Raw genomic sequence first — 21184 nt, 5'->3', positions numbered from 1 at the left:
TATCTCTATCATCTTCTTCAGGGTGTCTTGTAGTACCGCTAGCACTTCTCGTGACTCTCCTGATCAAAACTGTTCTCCAGAACAGCAGACTGTCAGAGACCAACGAGGCATAAAACCAAGGAAAGCACAAAATGGCCAATTAGCACACACTGGCCTTTGACAGCCCTCCCTTCCCTCTATGGCTCTGGATGACAGACCAAAAGGAATAACTACGTGCATTGTACTTTATTACAAGTACTGTACAGAGTACAATAGGGAGGCAGGATAATGATCTAGAGAAGAGTACTGATGCTGGAGACAGACTCTGGGTTCAAATTCCCACTGTGTTATCTTGGACATTTAACTGCTCTGTGCTTCAGTTTCCCAAATTTATAACATGCAGACAGTTAAAGTATCTGCCTCATAGGGTCACTGTTTCGTTTAAAGGTAAAGATTTCAGCAAGCGTTGGCCAGGTTATTTTATGAGTCAGCATAGTCTTAAATGAGGTATGCTGTTTGTTATAATCCACATAGTAAGATGAAGAAACCCACCCTTCAAGAGGTTAAAACAGCAATATACAGCTAACAAAAGGTGATGCTAGGGTGTGAACCCAGGCATTGTACCCACTGAGCTGTACTAGACTATATGTGTGCATTAAAAGAAATTATTTGTACTTACTTAGCTCTGTGATTGTTGTCTCCCTCAAAAATAGAAAAGGATTTGAGAGCACAACCACCATTGTCTAATGATGTGGATTTTTCAATGAGATTGGTCACAAAATCATCAAAGTGACTGCCAACTTCCTTCATAAAAAAGGGCTTCAATTCCTAGAATTTTAAGACAAAGAAAACCATTAGGAACTAACTAGTTTATGAGTTGTTAATATTTTTTAAAGGGTTCTATGGTTGTTTTGTTTTGTTTTGTTTTGGCTGTACGGGACGGGATGTGGGATCTTAGTTCTCCAACCCGGTTCCCTAAAGGGTACTCTTAAACAGAGCTGATGAAAAGAAATCCATGTTAAGTGAATTCACAGGAGTAAAAACAGAAAAGTGATTTCTATATACATCTGACTTATAGTTTCAGAAACTGCTACTGAAAAAGCAACATGATTTATGTCTACTAAATGAACTCCTCTGAATGACATATAAAACCAAAATGACAGAAATGCTAAAAATAACAGTATTTTCTTCTCTTCAAATTTTTATATGGAAAACAAAGTAAAAATCAATATTATGTCACCATTATACAATTTTAAGTCCCCTTCTTTTCAATCAACCCCTTCAGCACCAAGTACCCAGTGTTTATAAGTCGTGTCTTTACTGTATGAAACCAACATTTATACAATATTTATTCCTACCTCCATAGATATATATTTATCTACTCTATAACACATACATTTATAACAGAATTGTTAAACATTTTAACACTTCAAAACTTATAAATTCAGAGTTTTCAAAAAGCACTGGCCAAAAAAATTTCTTCAAATTACAATAGGCCACCTACTGTGGATGCTCAAATTGTAAATTGTGGTATTTTTAAACTGGCAGGACTCATCTATACAAAGAAAAACAAAGTATTACTTACTAATTTCTACAAGAAAAAAAAAATGCTCTCCCTTCTAATTATATTAGTTAGGTTGAACCTAAAATATCTGAAGTGGCCTTTTTTCTGGATTCTGTTTTTGCTTTCTGGAATGTTTCGATTTGGGCTTAATATTTATTTGTCTGCACAGGATCCGGTTGTGGCACACAGGATCTTCTTCCTTTGCGTTGCGCAGGATCTACCGTTGCAGCGCATGGACTATCTAGTGGCACGCATGCTCAGGAGTTGAGGAGCACTGGCTTAGTTGCTCCATGGCATGTGGGATCTTAGTTCCCCAACCAGGGATCAAACCCATGTCCCCTGCACTGCAGGGTGGATTCTTAACCAGTGGACAATCAGGAAAGTCCTGGACTCTTAACAGTTTGACCAAGTCCTTTAAAAGCAAAGCCTTAACATATTAATGTATCTAATGAAACTATGTGAAAGCTTTTCAAACTACTTTCTCCCAGGGTTCTCAAATGTTGGGTTGGGGGAAGGTGGGAGAGGTCTTGGGCAGTGAGAATACACTGAAACCCCAGCCCTCAGGACAGTGAAACTGAGCAGGATCCTATGGGGCTCCTGGGCACAAAAGTCTTTCTGTGCCCTAGTTTCCTGTTTAAAGGAAATAGGCTTCATTCAGCCTCCTTGACCTTCCTTACAAAGGTTCAAATGGCGGCTAATCATCAAAGGAATGGAATGCAGAAACAAGGGAGGAGCACTGAAGAAACAAGAGTGCAGGAACTTCCCTGGCGGTGCAGTGGTGAAGACTCTGCTTCCACCGCAAGGGGCATGGGCATTCTTGGTCAGGGAACTAAGATCCCACAGGCCATGAGAAAGTGAGAGAGTGAAGTCGCTCAGTCGTGTCCGACTCTGCAACCCCATGGACTGTAGCCTACCAGGCTCCTCGGTCCATGGAATTTTCCAGGCAAGGGTACTGGAGTGGGTTGCCATTTCCTTCTCCAGGGGATCTTCCCCACCCAGGGATCGAACTTAGGTCTCAAGCATTGCAGACAGTCACTTTACCATTTGAGCCACCTATGAAAACTTACCACATTAAATCATTATAACTAGTCTCATTCACATCTTTATTATCAAAATAGGAACCATTACAGTCAACACATTTTTGCCAATGAGAAAAGTTTATTCCTGTAGCGTAAAAATCTGTGCTTTGGGACTCGATGAACTCTTGGAAGGCATTTTCTGTCTCCTGCTGGTTGTAGAAGTGTTTTCCCTGCAAAAAGTTGTCCAGATGCTTGAAGAAGTGGTAGTCGGTTGGTAAGAGGTCAGGTGAATGTGGTGGATGAGACAAAGCTTTGTAGCTCAATTAGTTCAACTTCTGAAGCACTGGCTGTGTGACATGCAGTTGGGCATTGCCATGGAGAAGAATTGGGCCCTTTCTGTTGACCAATGCTGGCAGGAGGCATTGCAGTTTTTGGTGCATTTCCTTGATCTGCTGAGCATACTTGTCAGCTGTAATGGTTTTCCTGGAATTCAGAAAGCTGTAGTGGATCAGACCAGCAGCAGACCACCAAACAGTGACCATGACCTTTTTTGGTGCAAGTTTGGCTTTGGGAAGTGCTTGGAAGCTTCTTCTGGTCCAATCACTAAGCCATCATTGCTGGTTGTCATATAAAATTCACTTTTTGTCCCACATCACAATCCAATCAAGAAACAGTTTGTTGTTGCTGCACAGAACAAGAGAAAATGGAACTTCAAAATGACGATATTTTTGATTTGTGGTCAGTTCATTAGGCAAAAACTTATCGAGCTTTTTCACGTATCTCCAATTTGCTTCAAATGCGGAAGGACCAAAGAATGGTTGAGTTCTTTGGCAACTTCTTGTGTAGTTTTAAGAGGCTCAGCTTCGATAACGGCTCTCTATTGGTCATTTTCAATTACTGATGGCCAGCCACTGCAATCTTCATCTTCAAGGCTCTCAATTCCTTTGCAGAACTTCTTAAACCACCACCGCACTGTACATCCGCTAGCAGTTCCTGAGCTAAATGTGTTGTGGATACTGTGAGTTGTCTCTGATTCTTATGACCCATTCTTGACTCAAGTAACAAAATCGCTCGAATTTGCTTTTTGTCTAACATCATTTCCTAGTCTAAAATAAATATAAAATACACAGTCCCAGAATGCCCACTCAAATCCGTCTTGGCTGAGTGTTACACGTACCACGAGGAAGAACCCTGAGTTAGAGACAACCTGGAAACTGATCCCACCCCATAAAACCTGAGACTTCGAGCCACACGGCAGGGCAGTTCTCCTGGGCTCCCTCACTCTCCTGCTCTCCACCCGGGTGCTCCTTCCCAATAAAGTCTCTTGCTTTGTCAGCACGTGTGTCTTCTCAAGACAATTCACCTCCCAGTGTTAGACAAGGGCCCATTCTTGGGCCCTAGAAAGGGTTCCCCTTCCTGCTACAGTTTTAAGGACAAAACATAGAGAACCTATGTCCCCTGGAAGAAATAAAGAGTTTTATAAAATTACTTGTTCACATTCAGATCAGATCAGATCAGATCAGTCGCTCAGTCGTGTCTGACTCTTTGTGACCCCATGAATCGCAGCACGCCAGGCCTCCCTGTCCATCGAGTCAGTGATGCCATCCAGCCATCTCATCCTCTGTCGTCCCCTTCTCCTCCTGCCCCCAATCCCTCCCAGCATCAGAGTCTTTTCCAATGAGTCAACTCTTCGAGTGAGGTGGCCAAAGTATTGGAGTTTCAGCTTTAGCATCAGTCCTTCCAAAGAAATCCCAGGGCTGATCTCCTTCAGAATGGACTGGTTGGATCTCCTTGCAGTCCAAGAGACTCTCAAAAGTCTTCTCCAACACCACAGTTCAAAAGCATCAATTCTTTGGCGTTCAGCCTTCTTCACAGTCCAACTCTCACATCCATACATGACCACAGGAAAAACCATAGCCTTGACTCGACGGACCTTTGTTGGCAAAGTAATGTCTCTGCTTTTCAATATGCCAACTAGGTTGGTCATAACTTTCCTTCCAAGGAGTAAGCATCTTTTAATTTCATGGCTGCAGTCACCATCTGTAGTGATTTTGGAGCCCAGAAAAATAAAGTCTGACACTGTTTCCACTGTTTCCCCATCTATTTCCCATGAAGTGGTGGGACCGGATGCCATGATCTTCGTTTTCTGAATGTTGAGCTTTAAGCCAACTTTTTCACTCTCCACTTTCATCAAGAGACTTTTTAGTTCTTCTTCACTTTCTGCCATAAGGGTGGTGTCATCTGCATATCTGAGGTTATTGATATTTCTCCGGGCAATCTTGATTCCAGTTTGTGCTTCTTCCAGTCCAGCGTTTCTCATGATGTACTCTGCATATAAGTTAAATAAGCAGGGTGACAAGATACAGCCTTGACGAACTCCTTTTCCTATCTGGAACCAGTCTGTTGTTCCTTGTTCACATTAAGGTTATTCAAATAGTATTTTTACTTTCTTTTGCTTGTTTCATTTCAATTACATGCCCCTCTTCATTTTCAAATTTTTCAATAGGTATGATGCTTCCCCAACCAAAAACAAAACACCAAAAAAAGTGGCACTTAAAAAAAAAAAAAAAAAAGGTTCTTTTCTCATTAAACTCTGTAAATGCTTTTGCACTAACCTAAAAGAACTGAACTGCTTAATAAATCAAGGGTTTTTTCCAACTACAAAAATGTTGTCCAACGTAGAAATATACTGAAAGAGAAGAAAGGAAAGAATTCATTCAATCCACTAAGTGCTAGGGACAGTTCTGGGCACTGTTGTGGCAATGTTTGTAGCACTGGTGAGATATGACAATGAAAAAAACCTAGTCCCTGTCATCACGGAACTTAAAATTCCAATGAGGGTAAACAGGACATACAGGATGCCAGATGGTGTTAAGGCAAGAAATAAAGAGGGACTCAGGGAAAGAGGGTGTTATTTTTCATAGAGAGGTCAGGGAAAGCCTCAAAGATTAAGATGACATTTGAGAAGATCTGTATAAGGTAAAAGCACAAATTAGTTGATTTATTGGAGAAGGCAATGGCACCCCACTCCAGTACTCTTGCCTGGAAAATTCCATGGACGGAGGAGCCTGGTAGGCTGCAGTCCCTGGGGTCGCTAAGAGTCGGACACGACTGAGCGACTTCACTTTCACTTTTCACTTTTATGCATTGGAGAAGGAAATGGCAACCCACTCCAGTGTTCTTGCCTAGAGAATCCCAGGGACGGGGGAGCCTGGTGGGCTGTCATCTCTGGGGTCGCACAGAGTCAGACATGACTGAAGCGACTTAGCAGCAGTTGATTTATATGTGGGAAAAGTACCGGAAAGAAAAAAGCATACATGTAAAAAGCCTTGAGGCAGGAACAGCCTTGACATGTTTGGGAAATAGGACATCACAGTTGAAGCAAAAGAGTGATAAGAGTTGAGGTCAGAAAAGAAGGGGAGGATGGCAGAAGAGGGGCTAAACCATTTAAGGTCTTAACACTTTACCCCCTACTCATATCAGTTCACTGAAATCTTACTCAGCATTACAAAAAGAAGCCTGGAATCTTGAGATGTGGTAATGAGGAATCAAGCCATTTCATCATACCCTGGAATCAGTACCCTTCTCAATTAAGTACTGGGTTAAGTAAGCCCAGAAGCATGGGGGCTGGGGGAGGGGAGAGAACACAATGTGTGTTTGTACAAAGACATCGTAAAAGCTACTGAAATCAGGTCTTAATCTACCCAACTCAAACATACTCAGTCAGCTTTTCAAGGCACGAACTCTTCTTGTGCCTTAGTCTCACCCACACATCAGCTGTTGCCACACATGCCAAAAAACTTGCAATTCCCAAAGCCTACAGCAATCTCCTTATCCTCACCTTCCTTGGCAATCAGACCATTCTCGATCACCTTCCTTTTCCCCTCATACTCCAAAACTTCTACTGTAAACAAAGAATGCTGCCCACCATTCCAGCTCTATAAGGGTCAAGCCACAGGCAGTGCAGTCATCCCATCCATAGTCCCCCGCTGCCCCCAGGGGAATTCAGAATGGAGAAAAACTCTGTGCTTTGGATATACAGACTCCTAGACAGTAAGCTGATTGTCAGTAATCTTTCTATGCTTGACTGTATGTTTTTTCCAGGCAAAAATCATATATATATATATATATATATATATATATAAATCACATATATGTATGTGTGTGTGTGTGTGTGTGTGTATATACACACACACACACAAATCTGACTTCTCACCTGCTTCTTCTGAACACTCCCCTTAGAGTCACTGAGAGACTATATCCTGGGCTTCAGGGTCCCTGAATAAGGTTCCTGAAACAAACAAATCACTTTTACATTTTGAATTACTCTTTCAGTGGAAGTGAAACTGAGCAGGACCCTGTGGGGCCCTTCCAGGTATAAAAACCTTTCTGTGTTCCCTATTTCTTGTCTGCAGGAAAAAGGTTTGAGCCTCCTAAACCTTCTCTGCATTCCAAAGAATGGATTCATACTAATTAGATGTTACTAATGCAGAAACATGCAAATTAAAAGATGCTTGCTCCCTGGAAGAAAAGCTATGATCAACCTAGACAGCATATTAAAAAGCAAAGACATTACTTTGTCAACAAAGGTCTGTACAGTCAAACTATGGTTTTTCCAGTAGTCATGTATGGATGTGAGAGTTGGACCATTTCTTTAGAAAGCTAAACGTTGAAGAATTGGTGCTTTTGAACTGTGGTGCTGGAGAAGACTCTTGAGAGTCCCTTGGACTGCAAGGAGATCAAACCAGTCAATTCTAAAGGAAATCAACCCTGAATATTAATTAGAAGGACTGATGCTGAAGCTTCAATACTTTGGCCACCTGATGCAAAGAGCCAACTCATTAGAAAAGACCTTGATGCTGGGAAAGACTGAAGGCAGGAGGAGAAGGGATGACAGAGGACGAGATAGTTGGATGGCATCACCGACTCAGTGGACATAAGCTTGAGCAAGCTCTGGCACATAGTGGAGGACAGGGAAGCCTGGCGTGCTGCAATCCAAGGGGTCGCAAAAAGTCGGACACGACTGAACAACTGAACAACAACAATGCAGAAACAAAGAAAAAGCAGTCAAGATACATAGTTCAACAGTAAAACAGAATCCTGGTTCCTCCTCAAGGGATATTCTGAGGAGTAATGTAATGGCTCGGAGGGTAAACAATCTGCCTGCAATGTGGGAGACCTAGGTTTGATCCCTGGGTCAGGGAGATCCTCAGAGAAGGGAATGGCTACCCACTCCAGTATTCTTGCCTGAAGAATTTCATGGACAAAGGAGCCTGGGGAGGCTACAGTCCGTGGGGTCACAAAGAGTCAGACATAACTGAATGACTAACACTTCTACTACTATTCAACACTTAACTAACTGATACATATCTTCAAATTGTTCTTCAGAAACAATTCCAGGTGGAAGATGGTAACTTTAGGCTCACACCGCAGACTGGTCCAACCAGAAGGTTGCTGATTTGAGATTCCTAGAATAGCACCCTGTTACCTCTTTACCAATCAATCAGAAGAAAGTTACACTCTCTATAGTTATCTCCCTAAATGCTGCCCTGTCACCCCAAAAGTTGCCTTTAAAAATTCTTCCCTGAAAACCACCAGGAGTTCAGGTCTTTTGAGCACGAGCCACACATTCTCCTTGGGCAGGCAGGTACAGTAGAAAATCCCCAGAAAAAGAAAACTAGACATGGTTTTCTTGACAAAAGAGAAGCCATTTTTGGCCTCAAGAAATTTTGTGATCTAAGCCTGGTCACAATGCTTGCCTTTGAACAGGTCTCAGTAATTAAAGATATTAATGGAAGTAAGGGAATGCATGAAACAAAGGAAAAAAGAGTCAAAAAACAATTGTTCAGTGATTAATCAATCCTAGTTCCTCCTCAAGGGATACACAATAAATCCTCCAGTTCAGCAAGAACTAAGGTACTCACCAAGGTAGAAGCTGGAATAATGATATTGACCTCCAATCAACGAAAGCTTCTGTTGACCTCTGGCCTAATTTTATGCTCAATTTTCTTCAGCTCAAACCCCTTCATGAGTATGCAGGTACCCTTAGGTTAAGACTTTCCAAATTTTACTGTTGGAGAGACACTGTTTGGGGAAAGACCCCCAGAGTTTTCCAGGTAATAAATCACTCTCCCATTCTTTGCCCTAGTTGTGTCTTTTGGTTCAACAAACACCCACCAGGGAGTGAAGCCAGTTTTTGAGTAACACTTGCTTGGTCCTTGCAATACACCTTTCTCTGCTCTAAACTCTGCATTTCAGTTTGTTTGGTTTCACAGTGTACCAGGCACACAGACTTGGGTTTGATAAAGGCATTTCTTAATGCTGATGATGTAAAATGTATATTTTATGGCAAGACAAGACAGATCAAACAAATCTTTTCTCTGCCTGTCCAAACCTTCTCCTTCCCCTTTAGCATATATTATGCACCTGACCTCCTTAGGAGATAACATACCTTCCTAATCTCCTCAAGGGTCACAACTCCTTCACAACAACCTGCCACCAAAACTCCTTCAGAGATAACCTTGTAAAGGGCCCCAATGACCCACAGTTTCCACGGGGACTGTGTAAGCTGTCAATAATGTCATTTAATGTACAGCCTCTGACTCAAAATATAAGTGTCTATGACCTCTCGTAGGTGGGAAGGTTCTTAGAGCTTTCTGAGAGGCTGTTCCCAGGTTATAATCCTCAACTTGGCTCGAATAAAAATGTTCATTTCTTTTTTAAAAGGACTTTCTAATTTTTTTCATCAACAATGCCTTTGTCCTCTTTCTCTGAGAAATTAAAGTTGATAGAAGCTGCTGCCACTGGGACATAAGGAAGAACTCTATTATGGACACTATTAAGTTTCTTTAGCCTCCTTCTTTCACATATCCAAGTACTGATGAAAAATAAAGAGTGACTGCTTATTACTGTCATTCCTTTTGTAAGAGGAAACACAGAAAAACATAGTACAAGGAGTGTTCCACTTCAGCCTTCTTCCGAGTTCTTCTATTACACGAAATTGGTTTTAATAGGAATTTCAAAACATGACCACAATAAATTTGTCTAAAAATGTCTATCAATAATCTGAAAAGGAGACTGATGATTATAGGCTTTCTAATTTGTTTATCTTCTCAATCTCATCCCTATTAACACTCATTTCAGCCAGCCAAGGACTATGATGGTCCCAGCACAACAGATGGACAGAAGGGTGATGGAAGGAGGCAGACCATTAACTAGAAACTATCTAAGCACCTTGCTTTTCTAATCTATCAAAGAACCTCATTTTTTAAAACAAGCAGCTGATGAAGATAACCTCTAAGATTTTAAGAATCCAGAACCACCACCATGAAACAAAGATCCTATTGTTAGAACACAGTGAAGACATGCACTGGTGATCACAGACGAAGCTGGAGAAGCAAACGGGTTCATGACAGACCTTTAAGCCATTTTAAGATTTAATTCTTGGCCACAGCCACGAGGCTTGTAGTATCTTAGTTTCCCCAACCAGGGATCAAACCCGCACCTTCAGCAGTGAAAGTGAGAGGTGCTAACCACTGGACTGCCACAGAATTCACTCATTTTAAGGATTTTTCATTTTATCCTAAGGACAACTAGAAACCATGATGTTTTAATAAGCACAAAGTTTACAAACATATTCAGATTTGCACTTTAGAAGGAGAACACTTCTACAATTAAAAGCCTTCCAAACAGAGGTTACTTTGGACTGACTAAATCTTAAAATTAGAAAAGAGTAGGGTTGTTTTTGGATAAAGTAACAGTTACAGAGGTATGAAAAAAAAGCAGGCTGAGAGAAAGAAACACCAAGTAAAAATATATACTCTGAGCCCAGAGCACAAAATATTGTATTCCTGAGCTTCCGGGCTGGTGAACATATGACAATGCCGGGAGGATGGCACCCTCAGCAGGCATGGAAGCTCTGCGGCCTTTCCCCATATTTGCCCTGTGCATCTCTCCCACCTGGCTGTTCCTGAGTTATTATATCCTTTTCTAATAAAATGGTAACTTAGTAAGTACAAAAGAAATTTAAAAATAAATTATACTCTGACTCCATAAGGTCATATCACTAGTTCATGAATTACTTGTTTCTTGATTCACTGCCTGGCTTTGCACAGAGAATCTTTTAACCTCACAGTGGCATGGAACCAGAAACCTGACCGTTTCAGGCAAAGCCGGGAACACAATAGAAGAGGTTAATACAGTGTTTAAATTGACTCTCCAAGAGAGGTCTCCCCTGACAATTCACTCTAAAGTTACTGCATCTTATTCTTTTCCATCACTGCACTTAATGCAATCTGAAATGCTATATAGTTCTTTTTTGGTGTCTTAATGTCTACCTTCCCCACTTGGCTGTAAAACTATGTCTATTTGTTAACCACTGTACAGCCAGCTCTTAGCAAAGCGACTGCCAAGACAACAGGTGATAAACAAATTTCCTAACAGTTTTTGAAATCAACTCCTGCCACCAAAACTCCTACTCATACAACTGCTCACTTTATTCAATGTCTATTATTAATATAAAGCAGAAGGTAGATACTAAAAAAAAATAATACATAGCCCTGACTTCTTTGTGGAAACTATTAAGTGGAAGGGAGTAAAAATCATTATTGTCTGCAATGACTGTTAATTAAATGACTGCTTTATGCTAGATACTTTCTAAGGGGCTTTTATGTATTATTTCTAGTCTTAAAACAATCTCTGAAGTATGTAACGGAATGCCTATTTTACACATGAGAGATCTAAGCTTGAACAAGTGATGTGACTTACCCAAGGTCACCACTCGTAGGCTACAGAACTAGGATCAGAACTCCAGTCTATGACCTAAGTTCACATTACATTACATTGCTTTCCACCATACTTTATATAAAATATTTTCTATATGATTAACGTAAGTCAAAAAAGTAAAACCTAAAAAGTCAATGATGTACGTACATGTAGCCGGAAAATGGCAGGTAATATAGTAAAAAGGTGTTGTTTAGCATAAGTTTACAGTCCTAAGTTGTGCATTATAATAAATTCCTCCTCCAAAGGAAAAAAAAAAGAGTATAACTATTACACAGTCCTTAATAAGGAAGACAAAGTTCAAGGTAAACCAGGAACTAATGAAATCAGAGCTCTGAATTTTAATCCCTTTTTGTTTAAAATGAAATTCATCCTGGGCTATCTCCCAATGTAAGTAAGACTCTAATATTCTTGATATCACATTGTTATCAGCCTAAACTGACCTGAAATACACTTTTTAACCTCAATCTACTTAGGTAGTTCCCTCATCTTAACTATTCAAATGGTATACTTTACTGCTTCTCATCATCATTGCCTACCTCCTTCACTTCATTAGCCATTATTAAATGCCAGAAAATCAGAAAGGAGTAAAACTACACTCCCAGTAGTTACCAAATGATGTATCCATACAAATGACTATCATGAAATAATTTTTTTCTTAATCACATTTTCAAAGAATATTTTAACACACACACAAAAAAGCCCAAAAAATGATGTTAAGAAAAATACACAAACTGATTATATAGATTGATGCTGATTTTGCCAGTGTATCTATGACACAAATGCCCACATGTGTCTACTTGGATCTGCATGTATGATACAAGAAGGAAAACAAATTATTGGGAGGAAATAAACCAAAATATTATTTCCAAGTGATGGGTATATGGGTTGTGTTTCCTTTTTATACTTTGTCTCGTATAAATTTTCTACATTGAGCCTATACTACTTCTACAATCAGGAAAAAACCTACATTAAGAAAATATATTCCTCCTGTGCTTAAAACAATCCTCCTGTTGTTATAAGGTATCACAACATTAAAATAAAATCTGTTAAACTTTGTGCTTTCTTTTTTCTTTTGGAAGAAAGTATTTAATCTAATATGCCACTGATTTTTCTTTGGCACTAAAATAGAAAACAAATATTTGAAAAGAAAAGTACCTCAATCAGTGATATGCAGAACATTACTAATTTTGATATTTTGGATTCTCATTAACTACAAAACAGAGAGTAACCATGACCTGTAATCTTTTCAACAGAGCTCTAACATCACATAATTTCTCATCACATATACCAACTAATAGTAACATCACTTTATAGCTTTCAATGAACACTTCAAAGGTATCTAATTCAGTTGTTGCTCCTCTTGCGTATCCATTTTATATGTAGTAGTACCAGCTACCAAGAGAAATGACTTCTCCAAAATCTCAGCTCCTAACGTAGTACACGACAGACCAAGGGACCAAGTAAGTGTTGTTCACAGAACTAAATTACTGAACACCCCCAAAGGCAGTATACGGGAGGGACATTTCTTCATTTTGTAACTAAGTGATGAGATCACAAAGAACAATGAACTTTTTCAAGGTTCCAAGTAGACTAAAGACTAACACATTTATGCATTTAAATAAAATAAGAAAAGGCAGAAAGGGAAACAGAAGAATGTAGTCACACTTACACAGCCAGAAGAAGGTAAGAAATGATCAGAAGACCAGGGGTAGTGAACTACAACAGACAGTTGCTGCAGTGACTGTTGCCAATCTATCATTTCCCACCCCGTTCCTTAGTATCAGGTCCCTTAATTTGCTACCTGGGCACTTAAATCCCAGAATAAATAAATTTCCCAGTCTCCCTTTGCACCTTGGTGTGGCCAGGAGACTAAGTTCTTGCCAATGAGATACAAGCAAAATTGGTTTGACCAAACCTCCAGAAAACTTCCTTAAAAGACAGCTAGTGACTAAACTGAAATAAATTGGACTGTTCCAAGATCTTTAAAGGCTTGTTACAACACAATTACGAGGCTTTTAAAAGGTCATGACTGAGAGTTACACAATGCCCTATGATTCCACTAGCACCAGATTTTTTTTTTAATTAATTTTATTTTATTTTTAAACTTTACATAATTTTATTAGTTTTGCCAAATATCAAAATGAATCCACCACAGGTATACATGTGTTCCCCATCCTGAACCCTCCTCCCTCCTCCCTCCCCATACCATCCCTCTGGGTCGTCCCAGTGCACCAGCCCCAAGCATCCAGTATCGTGCATTGAACCTGGACTGGCATCTCGTTTCATACATGATATTTTACATGTTTCAATGCCATTCTCCCAAATCTTCCCACCCTCTCCCTCTCCCACAGAGTCCATAAGACTGTTCTATACATCAGTGTCTCTTTTGCTGTCTCGTATACAGGGTTATCGTTACCATCTTTCTAAATTCCATATATATGCGTTAGTATACTCTATTGGTGTTTTTCCTTCTGGCTTACTTCACTCTGTATAATAGGCTCCAGTTTCATCCACCTCATTAGAACTGGGTGCTGGGAAATCTGGTCAACCACTTGTAAAAGAATGAAACTAGAACACTTTCTAACACCATATACAAAAATAAACTCAAAATGGATTAAAGATCTCAATGTAAGACCAGAAACTATAAAACTCCTAGAGGAGAACATAGGCAAAACACTCTCTGACATACATCACAGCAGGATCCTCTATGACCCACCTCCCAGAATATTGGAAATAAAAGCAAAAATAAACAAATGGGACCTAATTAAACTTAAAAGCTTCTGCACATCAAAGGAAACCAGATTTTTTTTAATTGAGTATTTCAAAGTTTTTATGACAGCATTTAGATCTAGAAGTGACTTTAAGAAATTCAATCAGTTCAACCCACTAATGCCATCATCGCTCTCATTTTTCTTCCCTTAGGACTAAAGAGTTTGCTTAATCTTCTTAACATCTTTACATGTTCAATTCCTAGGTTGGGAAGATTCCCTGAAGAAGGAAATATCAACCCACTCCAGTATTCTTGCCTGGGAAATCTCATGGACAGAGGAGCCTGGCTATAGTCCTTGGGATTACAAAAGAGTCAGACACAACTTAGCAACTAAGCAACAAGAACAAATTTGAATTTGATAAACAACTAACTTTGAGACTAGGTCATGTCTCAAATATTGCATGATGATTAACAAAACTATCTGTTGTTTGTCTGAAATTCAAATTTAACTAGGTATACTGTATTAATGGAGAAGGCAATGGCAGCCCACTCCAGTACTCTTGCCTGGAGAATCCCATGGATGTAGGAGCCTGGTGGGCTGCAGTCCATGGGGTCGCTAGGAGTCGGACACGACTGAGCGACTTCACTTTTACTTTTCACTTTCGTGCATTGGAGAGGGAAATGGCAACCCACTCCAGTGTTCTTGCCTGGAGAATCCCAGGGACGGGGGAGCCTGGTGGGCTGCCGTCTATGGGGTCGCACAGAGTTGGACACGACTGAAGTGACTTAGCAGCAGCATACTGTATTTATATCTGACAACTAGTTACACGGAGCTGAAAGAGTTGCCCAATACAATCTATAGATTATCTATTCTGTTTACAATAGGAAGTAGAGAATTAGGAGCCAAAGTTTAAGTTAGCTACATACATCACAATGATACATACTATTAGAGCTGAAGGGGCACTTGTAGATAACTAGTCCAGTGTTCTCACTTTAAACACTAAGGGAAAAGTGTGCCAACTGGATTGGAACATGACACCAAGTAACAAATGACTAGAAAGATTGTTTATTTTCATTTGTCTTTAAAATTATTTCTAAGACCCACAAGGGAAAAGAACAAGTAAATTTCATGGCTCTGAAAAATATTCACATACCTGCCATCTTAACGGTCATTTCACGTTAGTGAGTGTAATCAATAAAAGAAAACAACAAAAAAATATAACCAGTTAGACATTATTGTTATGAAAGGGAGAATTTAAGTAAATAAGGTTACATATATAAAACACCTAGTTTAAGGCCTAGCACACAACAGGACTTCTAAACGGGTTCCCTTCTCCTCCCTGCCCGTTTAGTCACTGCTGCGGCTGCTGCTGTTGCTAAGTCGCTTCAGTCGTGTCCGACCCCATGCGACCCCATAGACGGCAGCCCACCAGGCTCCCCCGTCACTATTAAAAATATTACAGGAGCTTCCAACGTGGTCTCATCTTCAAACTCAATAGTTTCTTCAACTTTGATATGGGTAGAGCATTCCTAATACATCTCCCTCAAAAACATTCCAATTCCTTAATAATGGCAAGATGTTCAATCTCATTTGATACCAAACTGCCAATCAAAACACTCTTAAGTTAAATTGCCTGTAAGTTCACCAGAGGAATTTTGGCGATTCATTCAGAACAAAGCAGTGTGTAACAATTATAGAGTATATGTTACGGGCATAAACTAAGAACTTAGACGTATAAAGTAGGACGGATAACATTTCAAGCTGGGGTTTCAGAAAACTTCAGAAGCACCAGCATTTGAGGGAGAATTTGAAGGATATATAGGATTTTGATTAGTGAAGGTAGGAAGTTAAAGAAAATTTCACACAGAAAGAGCTTCATGAATAAGGGCATGAAGGAAGAGGAAAAAAATGCCTTACAATCTAGCCCAAATTTTATTTTCTTATCATATCCCACCAGAGGCACAGATGTCAATCAAGTGTCGTTTCCAAGATACAGTTTAAGTTGCCTACCTCCATACCTCTGCTCAAGCTATGCCCTGCTTATCTTATATATCTGGTTTTATCTTACATATACTGTTTTACAAAATAAGATAAAAATATCTAAATTTAAAGTATTCTATATAAATGCATGCAAGTGAAAAAAGTTAAAAGTGTTAGTTGCTCAGTCATGTCTGACTTTTTGCGACCCTATGGACTATAGCCAGTCAGTCTCTGTCCATGGAATCTTCCAGGCAAGAATACCTGAGTGGGTAGCCATTTCCTTCTCCAGGGGACCTTCCCAATCCAGAGATCAAACCTGGGTCTCCTGAACTACAAGCAGATTCTTCACTGACTGAGCCAACAGGGAAGCCCACATGCATGTAAGCTGACTTCAAATACAAGGCAGACCCCCCCTTTTAGGGGGCTTCCCTAGTGGCTCAGTGGTAAAGAATCTACCTGTCAGTGTAGGACATGAGTTTGATCCCCGGGTTGGGAAGATCCCCTGGAGTAGGGAATGGCAACTCACTCTAGTATTCCTGACTGGGAAACCCTACGGACAGAGGAGGCGGCAGGCTATAGTTCACGGGACAGCAAAGACACAATTTAGCAACAATATAAATGTGTATATGCATGCATGCACATGTGACTAATTAATAAATGAAAACAGGGCTATTTCATCTACATCACTGGATATTTATATATTCAGGTTGGCTAATCAATTTTGGAAGTAATCTTACTGGGAGAAAGGGAGTCTGTCTGCCTTGCATTTGAAGCCAACTTACATTCAGGCACACATAGTAGTTGATTTTTTTAATGAATTAATTGACTGTTTTTGGCTGCACTGGGTTATTGTTGGTATATGGAGGCTTCTTCTAGTTGCCATGAGCAGGGGCTATGCATCATTGCAGAGCAGAGGCTCCAGGCTCACAGGCTGCAGCAGCTCCAACACATGGGCTCAGTAGTTGAGGTGCATGGGCTTAGTTGCTCTGAAGCACGTGCAATCTTCCTGGACCAGGGACTGAACCCATGTCCTCTGCACTGGCAGGCGGATTCTTATCTACTGTACCACCAGAGAAGTCCTTCATTTTTTTTAAGTGTTCTTTGTTCTCCAGATTTCCTGAAGGCGCTGGTGAATTCAAACTTGTAGAACTGTTTCCCTTGCCTGAAAGGTCTTTGTTTGTTTACTTATTTATTTATTGGTTGTACTGAGCAGCTTGCAGAATCTTAGTTCCCTGACCAGGGATTGAACCCAGGCCACAGCAGCAAAAGCATTGAGTCCTAACCACTGCATCACTAAGGAATTCCTGAAATCTCTTACTGTGGTTTGCGAATTGATATTTCTATTTGTTCTATATCCCTAACAGGGAATCTCTAGTTTCAGATTCAATGTTTATTGACGGCCCATTATTCACTATGAACCATGACAGATACTTTCATAAAGTACCTACACAAGCACTTATACAAGCATCAACTGTATCATGTTCACTAAAACTGAATTTCACTGGTAAAAGATGTATGATAGCAGAGGAAAAAAATGATAATCTGGTTCTTAGGCAGAATGACAAGATGGTAGATCTTATTTTCCTGTTCATCACAGTTCAGTTCAGTCGCTCAGTTGCGTCCGACTCTTTGCGACCCCATGAATTGCAGCATGCTAGGCCTCCCTGTCCATCACCAACTCCCAGAGTTTACCCAAATCCATGTCCATTGAGTCAGTGATGCCATCCAGCCATCTCATCCTCTGTTGTCCCCCTCTCCTCTTGCCCCCAATCCTTCCCAGCATTAGGGTCTTTTCCAATGAGTCAACTCTTCGCATGAGGTGGCCAACGTACTGGAGTTTCAGCTTCAACATTGGTCCTTACAATGAACACCCAGGACTGATCTCCTTTAGAATGAACTGGTTGCATCTCCTTGCAGTCCAAGAGACTCTCAAGAGTCTTCTCCAACACCACAGTTCAAAAGCATCAATTCTTCAGTGCTCAGCTTTCTTCACAGTCCAACTCTCACATCCATACATGACCACAGGAAAAACCATAGCCTTGACTAGATAGACCTTTGTAGGCAAAGTAATGTCTCTGCTTTTAAGTACGCTATCTAGGTTGGTCATAACTTTCCTTCCAAGGAGTAAGCGTCTTTTAATTTCATGGCTGCAATCACCAGGCTTCTAAATTCAATTCAAGGCTTCTAAATTTCATCTGCAGTGATTTTGGGGTCCAAAAAAATAAAGTCTGACACTGTTTCCACTGTTTCCCCAACTATTTCCCATGAAGTGATGGGACCAGATGCCATGATCTTCGTTTTCTGAATGTTGAGCTTTAAGCCAACTTTTTCACTCTCCTCCTTCACTTTCATCAAGAGGCTTTTTAGTTCCTCTTCACTTTCTGCCATAAGGGTCTGCATATCCTGTTCATCACAGGATAATGTCAACTGATAAGAAAAGTAAATAGTTCTTTAAACAGTTTAGCATTAAAAACTGCACTGAATAAAACCGTTTACTCTAAAATCTACATTTTTGTTTCTGGAAGAGAGTATTACTTACCTCTGCCTCTGCTGTCAACTTTATCTTCTTTGATATCAACTGTTTTAAATCAACCCGACCTAAGTAAAGAAAAAAATGTAATTTTTAAGTAGATGGGAGAGCTACCCATCAGCATTATTTAAATCATGAACTTAAAAAACAAGCAAAACATGACCAAGTACAAACTTTGGTAAAACCACAAAATATAACACAACTTTTAAAAAGGAAGCATAGGCAATATAAATAGAAGGAAATTTATACATAAAAATGGTAAGCTGTAAAAAGAACACTATTATAGGTACATACCATGCTTACAACTGTATTAATCATAAGATGCTACAAAATCCAATTCTGACAGTAACAGGAAATTAGATTCTCTGACGGAGAAGGCAATGGCACCCCACTCCAGTACTCTTGCCTGAAAAATCGCATGGGCAGAAGAGCCTGGTAGGCTGCAGTCCATGGGGTCGCTAAGAGTCGGACACGACTGAGTGACTTCACTTTCACTTTTCACTTTCACGCATTGGAGAAGGAAATGGCAACCCACGCCAGTGTTCTTGCCTGGAGAATCCCAGGGACGGGGGAGCCTGGTGGGCTGCCGTTTACGGGGTCGCACAGAGTCGGACACGACTGAAGCGACTTAGCAGATTCTCTGAATAGATCCTGTAACTATGACTAGTAAAATGTACAAGCAACAACAGAAAAATCAGATAAGTTGGATTTCACTAAAATTTTTAAAAAATCTTTTCTGCTCCAAGGGATATTATCAAGAAAGTTAAAAGACACAAAATAGGGGAAATACTTGCAAATCTGATCAGGAACCTGCATACAGAACACGTAAACAACTCTTACAACTCAACGGAAAAGACAAACAGTCCAATTTAAGTGTCTGAATAGACATGTCTCCAAAAACAATACACAAATGGTTGATACCATTTGAAAAGATGTTCAATATCACTGCCATCAAGAAAATGCAAATCAAAACCACAAATATTGCTTTTTTACACCCAGTAGGATGGCTGTAAGTGCTGGTCACTGTACACCTCAAGCTTATACAATGTTATGTGTCAATTATCTCAGCAAAGCTAGAAAGAGCTGCACCAGCACGAAATTTTGAGAAGGACTGGATGTGACAAGTGTTCCGTTACGCAATTAGAGAAGTGTTAATACATGCTTGTAAAAATGAAGTTTGTAAGAGTGGAACTACTTGGTACAAATAAAACAGTTTAAGTGAGGAGGAAAAATTTTGACCACGATACGGAGAAATTAAAACCCTCTCACACTGCTGCTGAGAAGGTAGTGCTTTTGAAAAAGTCTGGAACTTCCTTAAAAAGTAAATACTGAGTTATTACCGTATGAGCCAGAAATTCCACCTCCTAGGTAAACACACAAGAGAAATGAGAACAGACTCCCTGTTTTCATTTATAGAAAAATTTTAAAAATCCAAACCCCCTGCCCCCACAAAACTCTAACAAAATCACCCACTACCCTATGGTGTTTGAGTAACTAATATTTTGGTAAATATCATCTGTTCTTTTACTTTGGTAAATATCAAATAGTAATATTAAATATTATAAATATACATATTATAAAAATGGAGTCATTACGCACACTGTTTTCATTTGTTAGACTGTTAATATCTGCATGTCTTACATAGTCTTCTACGTCAATTTTATTGGTCTACTATTTTTATGACTGAAATAAAACTTATTTAATCCTCTATTTATATCTTTTCACAATAATCACCTTGGAAAAAAGGCATGGAGAATGTGAAGGTCCAAAATACATCTAATAAAAGCCCTAAAATGAGAGAAAAAACTTGAAGCAGTAATGGCTGAAAACTTTCCACAAGTGTTAAAAAATGCCAGTCCTCAAAGGAAGATCAAAGAATCCCAAGCTGGGTAAAGATATATGATAGTAAAACTGTATAATACAGAGGTTTTTTTAATTTATCTTTTACACAAAGGTTTATTTTAAAGCAAACTACAAAAGGCCCTTGAAAGCAACAAGAAAGAAAATATCACCTTCAAGAGAACTGCGATTATGCTGGTATTGACTCATCAATACCAACAACAGAAGAAGCCAGAAGGCAGTGAAGTAATACCTTTAATCGTTGATAACAGTGGAATTTATGACTGGGAAGGAGGCTGGAGGTCATACCATGAACGGTCTGTATCACAACAGCTTTGAGGAAATTAAGAATTTTAAGCAAAACAATAAATGATCTGATATTAGAAAAGTCCACTCTCTGGCAGGAGAGAAAGAAAGGATCACAGAAGTGAAATACAATAAATCCTGACAAGAAATAATACTGCCATAAGTCAAAACAATGGCACTGGGAGTGGAAAGATGATAAGTTTTGATGATATGGTTCCTTATTAAACTGGTATCAAACTGGTACCTTATTAGGCAAGAAATATGAAGGTGAAACAAATATCCACTTTTCTATCAGTTGTAAAAAATACTTTTATTTAGCTCTCTACTACGATCAGACCATGGATTCACAAATAAATGAATACAGAAGCTTCTTTCCTTCAACTAATGACCACAAGGAGATGGGGAAGAAGACACCAAAGATTAATTCTCACTACTGTGCATCACTTCCAAAAGGAATGTGTCTATCCATAAA

The 21184-nt window shown here is 39.7% G+C and overlaps 1 protein-coding gene across 5 annotated transcripts in view; it reads right to left on the bottom strand.

Moving 5' to 3' along the window:
• SOAT1 (sterol O-acyltransferase 1) overlaps window positions 1-21184 on the bottom strand; it is a 61704-nt gene that overhangs the window by 17152 nt on the left and 23368 nt on the right. For all 5 annotated transcript variants that reach the window (XM_061383336.1, XM_061383332.1, XM_061383334.1 and 2 more), the window contains 2 exons: window positions 18577-18635; window positions 659-807 (listed from right to left, as the gene is read on the bottom strand). In XM_061383336.1, coding sequence (XP_061239320.1) covers window positions 659-807; window positions 18577-18635 — 208 coding nt within the window. The remainder of the gene's footprint in view (window positions 1-658; window positions 808-18576; window positions 18636-21184) is intronic.

This window comes from Bos javanicus, chromosome 16, assembly GCF_032452875.1.
Source record: "Bos javanicus breed banteng chromosome 16, ARS-OSU_banteng_1.0, whole genome shotgun sequence".
Lineage (NCBI taxonomy): Eukaryota > Metazoa > Chordata > Mammalia > Artiodactyla > Bovidae > Bos > Bos javanicus.
The sequence above is the reverse complement of the archived record's forward strand: the minus strand, read 5'-3'. Positions and strand labels throughout refer to the sequence as shown.